Below are 7,786 nucleotides of genomic sequence, written 5' to 3'. Positions count from 1 at the left end.
GCAGACTGCGGCGGTGGTGAAGTGTGTCGGGATGTGCGTGTGCGCACGTGAGCGTGGGCACACGAGTGTGTGCGCCTCTCCTCCCGCGGCCCCGCTGGCCGACACCGGTCCCGGGGCGCTGCCGACCCTGCCCGACCCGCTCGCCCTGCTTCGCACTCGCCCTGCCCTGCCGGGATTCCCGCCTTGCCTCTGGGGCCGGCCGAACCTGCCCCGGGGTTCCTCGAAAGCCCGGCGGAGTGCGGGGGGCGGGACCCCAGAGGCCCCCACCAGGCCAGTTGCCACCAGCTCGGGAGCTCCCGGGGAGGGGAGGGAGGGAGCTGGCCCGGGTGGCCGCAATGGGAGAGCCGCGGGGGATGGACACACCACCCCGGTTCACCCGCCATCCTGCCTATTTCCCCTTCCTGTCTGAGGGGATCCCACATTTCCTCAGTCACTCTGCCTCTCAAGAGACAGGATCACCCTTTCCATCCTTCTCTCATTGGCCTCCCTTCCCCTATGGGGGCCGTCTTCTCTTCTTCCAGCCCGAGTCCTCTGATGGGGCTGAGGGACGGACAGAGGTGAGACAGAGACTAGAATCAAGGGTTCTGTGGGATCCCTGCTATCAAGTGTCTAGCCAGAAGGACGACAGGAGACACATGGGGGGGAGGGGGAAGGGCAGAGGAGGAGGGTGTGGGTGTTAGGCATTTATTGATCCCAGCGTCCCTGGTTTTGCCCACAGTGACCACTGCTCCCCAGGACCCCCCTGCCCCGCCTCCCCAGGCGGGCAGTGGAGCCGGACCTGCCCCTGGACGTGCCATGCGCAGCACCACACTCCTGGCACTGCTGGCACTGGTGATGCTGTACTTGGTGTTGGGTGCCCTGGTGTTCCAGGCCCTGGAGCAACCCCACGAGCAGCAGGCCCAGAGGGAGCTGGGGGAGGTCCGAGAGAAGTTCCTGAGGGCCCATCCATGTGTGAGCGAGCTGGAGCTGGGGCTCTTTATCAAGGTGCGTGCAGGATGGAGCCCCTACAGCACTTGTTCCGTGGGACTGGTTCTGGGGTGTGAGGGGGCTTCCAGACACAGATCCCTAAGGACTAGGTGCAGCTGTGGGGTGCTGGGCAGGAGCTGGGATTCAAGTCTCTGTTTCAATATGGTGGCCAGGAGCTGTCTTTTGTTTTCCTTATTGTGCCTGGTAAGCAGGCTGTGCTCTTGGAATTTGTGTGATGGTGATGGATGGATGGATGGATGGAAGACAGGCAGGCAGGCAGGCAATCAGGCAGGCAGGAAGGACGGACAAATGAATGGATGAATGAAAGAAATACATGAAATGAGGTCTAACTCACCCTATAAGTTGCCAGGTAAAATTCAGGATGAATTCATGTGCATCTCAGTTAAGCAACTAATGCATTTTAATCTAAGTGTGATCCTGCAATGTTTTTACTTGCTAGCGCTGGCAGTCTTCCTGATTCTGACTCCTATACATTTTTGGAGTCACAGATGCCTTAGAGAAATCCAAGACAACTATGAGCAGCAATCCCCCCCCCACCCAGCTGTGCCTATGAAGCACAGAAAGATGACTTTGGAGGGCTTCTGTCCATGCCACCATGGATGCCAGGCCAGGGGCCTCTTGCCCCCGCCCTCCAGGACCCATGTTTACCTGATGGGCAAGTTGGGGGGGGGAGTAGACTTTTCTGAGGTACTGTAACCAGCCTCCAGGCAGTCAATAAGGAAAGCTCTGGACTTCAGTCTTCTGGAGCTGGTGAGGTCCTCTGTTGCTTTTTCTGATTTCCCAGCCATTGTCATGAAAAACTATTTAACAAATACTTTTTTTTTAATACTTTTTTTTTTTTTTTTGTCTGTTGTGAGGCTTGAACTCCGGGCTTGGATTCTGTCCCTCAGCTCTTTAGCTCAAGAGTAAGACTCTAGCACTTGAGCCACAGCACCACTTCTGGTTTTCTGGTGCTTAATTGGAGATAAGCTGGGAAGGTGGCTCAGTGGTAGAGTGCTTGCCTTACATGCATGAGGCCCTGGGTTCATTCCTCAGCACCATATAAACAGAAAAAGCTGGAAGTGGTGCTGAGGCTCAAGTGGTAGAGCTCCAGCCTTGAGCTGAAATGCTGAGGGACAGCGCCCAGGCCCAGAGATCAGGCCCCACAACCAAAAAAAAAAAATGTCTCACAGACTTTCCTGCCTGGCTGGCTTTGAATCACAGTCCCTGGATCTCAGCCTCCTGAGTATCTAGGATTACAGATATGAGCTACCAGCACCCAGATTTGCTTAGCATTTTTGTTCAAAGCTGGTACTCTCCCTCTTGAGCCACACTTCTACTCTGGCTTTTTTTTTTAAATGTTGGTTAATTGGAAATAAGAATCTCTCAGACTTGTCTGCCCAGGCTGTCTTGGAACTGCCATCCTCAGATCTCAGCCTTCTGAATAGCTCGGATTACAAGCATTAGCCACCAGCACCTGGCAAATAAATACTTCTTTACCCAAGCCTACAACTCCTGGTTCCCTGCCTGAGAGTGAGGCTGTTGTGAGAGCCTCAGCAGTCTGGCAGGACCCTGTTAGAGATGAGGTGGGGTGAAGCCAGGTCACTGCCCACCTGACATGGCTCTTGACACTTAGAGAAAGGAGGAGAAAGCTCTGAGACGCCTGGGCAGAGTGAGAGAGTATGTCTGGTCAGATCACAAGGAGGGGGGGAGGGAGGGGAGCTGACCTATTTTATCTTCACAATGGAATTGCTTTATTCCTGGATTTGAAAGAGGAAAAAGAGGGGCAGGACCTAGAAGGGTGCCCGAGAGCCCCTTTATTTCTCTTTCAAAGTAAGAATGACTCATGCGATGATGGTGTGCCTACTGTGTGCTGTAGCCCATGAAATGAGGAAGGGAATGGAGACTAGGAGAGAGCAGATACAGGCTCTGCCCTAGACCACATCACATCCGGGGACAGACAAACCACTGTAAGATCAGTGAAAAGGGACATTTCCTTCCTTCCTTCTTTAAGTACCCACTGTGTGCTGGATTGTGGGGATTGCTGGCCACTGAAGTGAGTGGCGTGGGAGAGGCAGCATGGAGATGGGTGGGCCAGGGAGCAGCCTGGGGTAAAGGCGGCAAACTAGAGCACTCACTGGAGAGTCTTTTTGCAGAATCTGGACTGAGCAGATGCAGAGTCATTTGGAGCAGAAATTAGAACACACAGAATGATAAGAGGATTTTTTTTCCCTTCTGAGTAGTGAAATGTATGAGAAAAAGTTGCAAAATAAAAAAAAATCACTTTTAATCAGACATTTCACCTCTTGCCTTCATTAAGGAATCATGGTTACAGGAAGTGGCATGGTTTCAGAAACTCCGGAGGGGGAGGGCAATGACTGTATTTTGGGGGTGCCAAGTTAGAGTTCCAGGAGAGATGACTGGGGCAAGAGAATTGGGACCAGTTAGGAGAACTTGCAGGCTGGGCTGGCGAGACTCCGCCGGATCCTGTTGACAGAAGAAAGCCCCACCATTTTAGGAAGATAAGGTGGAATAAGTCTTCTGCAGGAGGATTGCAGAGAAGTAGAGGGTTGAAGTCTCCACAGATGGACACTTCCTTTGTGCTCCATGGGGTAGGACCCTTCTTAGTGTCCTCTTACCTATGCTGTGCCCTGAAACCATGGGCCCTGCCTTAAAGGGTCAAGAGAGAGAGCAGACACTTCATTCATTCACTAATGTTTATTGAGCACCTGTGGGTTTTGGCTGGGACATTAATGTGTATGTCTACCCAAAATTGGCTGCAGAAGTTTGAAAGTGAGGGATTCAGACTCAGTTTCTATGGAGGCATACTGGAGGGGAGTCTGAGGAATGCTGGAAAGCACAGGAGCCCCTTGTGAAAAGATACCCACCACAAACCACAGGGCTTACTTTTTTTTTTTTTTTTTGTCGGTCGTGGGGCTTGAACACTGGGCCTGAGTGCTGTCCCTAAGCTCTTGAGCTCAAGGCGAGCGCTCTACCACCTGAGCTACAGCGCCACTTCCGGTTTTCTGGTGGTTTATTGGAGATAGGAGTCTCACGGTCTTTCCTGCCCGGGCTGGCTTTGAACAGCGATCCTCAGATCTCAGCCTCCTGAGTAGCAGGGCTTACTTTTTATAAGTACATTAGTTCTGTGTATGTGTGTGTGTGTGCACGTGCGTGTGCCCATCAAGGCTGGGGCATTAATTTCTCACAACAAATCTATGAGGGTGGCTGGGTCCCAGTAGCTTACACGTATAATCCTAGTTACTCAGGAGGCTGAGACCTGAGGATCAAGGTTTGAAGCCAGCCTCGGAGGGAAAATTCAATGAGACTCTTTCATCTCCAAGTAACCAGGAAAATTCAATGAGACTCTTTCATCTCCAAGTAACCAGCAAAAAGCTGAAAGTGGAGGAAAAAGTCCAATGAGAGCATGAGGCCCTGAGTTCAAGCTCCAACACACACACACACACACACACACACACACAACTCCATGAGGCTGCTTCTCCAATCATTGCTACTTGGCAGATGTAGAAACTGAGACATAGAGAGCAGAGCTAACTTGCCCAAGGTCACACAGTACCAAGATTTGAACTCAGGCAGTGGGATCCCCGACTCTCTGTACCTCACCGTCCAATTAGGAATCTGTTGTGTGAAGTTGGGGTGGGGAGAGGCAGGTAATTGAATGTTTCTACAGCCTCATGAAGGTCCCATTTGCCTGAAGGTGGTTTGGGTCACCCAATCTGCTGTAAGGGATTGATTGCCTTGGAGTTCCGGGCAGGAGGGGAAGAGGGACATGCACCCTAGAAGATGAGGGTCAGGGAGCCGGCCGGGGCAGTGGGGAAGGGCTGAGGCTCCTCCCTCTGTGCCTTGTCCCACAGGATGTGGCTGAAGCCCTGGGAGGGGGTGCGGATCCAGAAATCAACTCAACCACGAACAGCAGCCACTCAGTCTGGAACCTGGGCAGCGCCTTCTTTTTCTCAGGGACCATCATCACTACCATTGGTGGGGGAGGAGATACGGCATGTGGAGGGGCGGTAGAGGGCAAGGAGTTACCTTCTGGGGGACGGCAGGGAGAGGTAGGGGCGCCAGGCGACACCTCCCCTTCTTGCACTGCTCCTCTGCGCAGGCTACGGCAACGCAGCCCTGCGCACAGATGCCGGGCGCCTCTTCTGCATCTTTTATGCCCTGGTGGGGATCCCGCTGTTCGGGATCTTGCTGGCAGGGGTCGGGGACCGGCTGGGCTCCTCTTTGCGCAGAGGTATTGGCCACATCGAAGCAATTTTCCTGGTGAGCTGTTCCGGGCCCCTGGTGCACTTGTGCTGGGGGTGAAGATTCCCTCCCCTAGGTCCCCAGTAAGTGAGATGTCTGGAGCCTCCCCTGAAGCACCCCATCCCCACACCCCCGGGGAGGCAGGGGTTCGGAGAAATGGGAGTGGAGGGGGTTGTGGACCTGGTGGTCCTGCCTGCCGCCCCTCCCTGCAGAAGTGGCACGTGCCCCCGGAGCTGGTGCGGGTGCTGTCCGCGATGCTCTTCCTGCTCATCGGCTGCCTGCTCTTTGTCCTCACGCCCACGTTCGTGTTCTGCTATATGGAGGACTGGAGCCAGCTGGAGGCCATCTACTTTGTCATAGTGACGCTTACCACTGTGGGCTTTGGAGATTACGTGGCGGGTAAGGTGCTGTGTTTCCTGTCTGCTTTGTTTCCTGTCCCGGAGCTCTGCCGTCTGGGTGCTCCCTTCAAGTCCCACGTGGAAACTGTGCTCCAACTCCTACATGGGAGTCAGGCGACAGTGCATGCAGCACCTGTGCACGCGAACATCGTGATACATCCATGTCCTGTGTATGCACATACTGCACGCACAGATGGCCATTGTCCACCTCACAGGTGTGTCATTCATCCAAAGGGGCATTTTTCCGTGGCAAGTTTGCCGCGCACACCTTCAATGCTGCATTCATCTTCCAGTTCACATTTGCACAATTAGCTCTTTCCCCCTCCCCCACATTCATTTGCACACATTAGCATCCACCCTGCGGAGGGCTCCCTCCCCTCACTCAGTGAGGGTCAGAGACCTTCAGTGATCCATCCACCACCCCCACACAGCCAGCAACTTGTTTTTTCCTTCCCTGGTGGGACCCCAGGCGCTGATCCAAGGCAGGACTCCCCTGCCTACCAGCCGCTGGTGTGGTTCTGGATCCTGCTTGGCTTGGCCTACTTCGCCTCGGTGCTCACCACCATTGGGAACTGGTTGCGTGTGGTGTCTCGCCGCACTCGGGCAGAGGTAGGCGCTCCTGGCTAGTGCTGCAATGCGCCTGTGCTACCACTGGTGTATTAAGGCCTGCTGTGGGCTCTCATGGGCCTGGCCGCCTCCCTGGCAGTGTGCAATCCTGGAGTTGGGGGGCTGAGTGACACCTCGTGTGTGCCCAGAGAGGTAAACGCAAGTATGCTCGACCCCTTCTGCCCTCATGGACGGGGTTGGCAGATTTAGCAAATTAAAAGGGAAAAAAATGCAGGAAGTCCAGTTAAACATGAATTTCAAATACCCTAAAATTGTATTTGTTATTGATCTGAAACTCACATTTATTTAACTGGTTGGCCTGCATTTTGCTGCCCTGGTGCAAGCACCTGGCTACGTACAGGCAGCGAAGATCTCAGGACTGGACAGGAAGCTGAAATAAAACTGGGGCTCTGAAAGAGAGCAGGGCGCTGGTGCCTCAGGCCTGTTATCCTAGCTATTTCAGGAGGCTGACATCTGAGGATCCAAGTTGGATGCCAGCCGTGGGCAGAAAAGTGTATGAGACTCTTATCTCCAAGTAAGGGCAAAAGGCTGGAAGGGGTGTTGTGGTTCAAGTGGTAGAGCACCAGTTCTTGGGTAAAAAAAAACAACTCAGGAACAGCACCGAGGGCCTGAGTTCATGCTCCAGTAGCAGGATAATAATAATATTCCGGTGCTTTGTAGAAAGATGGTTGCAGGAGGGGTTACTTCTATGCAGATGCAGAAAGGTGTGAGGCGCCCTCCCACAGGCTCCGCCTGCCCGGTGAAGGGACAGCGCGGGCTGGCAGTCTGGAGAGGACCCTTGGTCCAGGATTACTTTTCCGCAGATGGGCGGCCTCACTGCCCAGGCTGCCAGCTGGACAGGCACGGTGACCGCACGGGTGACGCAGCGGGCCGGACCCCCCGCGCCGCCGCCGCCGCCAGAGAAGGAGTGGGTGCTCCTGCCTCCGCCGTGCCCACCGCCGTGCCCATCGCCGCCCGTGGGCCGGCCCCCGTCCCCCGGGCTGCCGGAGAAGAAGGTGGCGGCGCCCTCCCCGCCCACCGCCTCCGCCCTGGACTACCCCAGCGAGAACCTGGCCTTCATCGACGAGTCCTCCGACACGCAGAGCGAGCGCGGCTGTGCCCTGCCGCGCGCGCCGCGCGGGCGCCGCCGCCCTAACCCCCCCAAGAAGCCGGCCCGGCCCCGGGGCCCCCGGCGACCCCGGGACAAAGGCATGCTGGCGGTGTGACGGCCAGATCCCAGCTCGGACCCGCGAAGGGCTCTGTCCCTGAACTCTCCCCTACCCCGGCATGCTTGGCTTGTTCGACCAAAGAGCCCTCTTTCCTGGATGCCCGAGCTCGGGGCCGGGGGTCACCGAGCGGCCTCCCCGCCCCCAGCCCCTGCCCCACTTCTGGCTCTCCCCGGACCCCCCCCCGGCCTTTCTGTGTCGCTGCCCCGGCCAGGCTGGTCCCTCGCGACACCTCACGACTGTGCCTCCAAGCCTGCATCAATAAACGAGCAGTCTGCACCGCGCGGGCCGTGCGCTGGCTGCGGGACCGGGCTGCGGGGCTCC

The 7,786-nt window shown here is 55.8% G+C and overlaps 1 protein-coding gene across 1 annotated transcript; it reads left to right on the top strand.

Moving 5' to 3' along the window:
* The first annotated feature begins 724 nt into the window (after positions 1–724).
* Kcnk4 (potassium channel, two pore domain subfamily K, member 4) lies at positions 725–7,462 on the top strand. Its single transcript, XM_013020908.1, has 6 exons — positions 725–984; positions 4,842–4,965; positions 5,090–5,250; positions 5,445–5,631; positions 6,100–6,239; positions 7,061–7,462. Exons 1-6 carry the CDS (start codon positions 796–798, stop codon positions 7,460–7,462), a joined length of 1,203 nt encoding a protein of 400 aa, XP_012876362.1. The 5' UTR covers positions 725–795.
* Positions 7,463–7,786: the final 324 nt, after the last annotated feature.

Source organism: Dipodomys ordii, unplaced genomic scaffold (assembly GCF_000151885.1).
Source record: "Dipodomys ordii isolate 6190 unplaced genomic scaffold, Dord_2.0 Scaffold54, whole genome shotgun sequence".
NCBI classification, from domain to species: domain Eukaryota; kingdom Metazoa; phylum Chordata; class Mammalia; order Rodentia; family Heteromyidae; genus Dipodomys; species Dipodomys ordii.
Note: the sequence above shows the minus strand (reverse complement) of the source record. Positions and strands in the feature narration are given on the sequence as shown.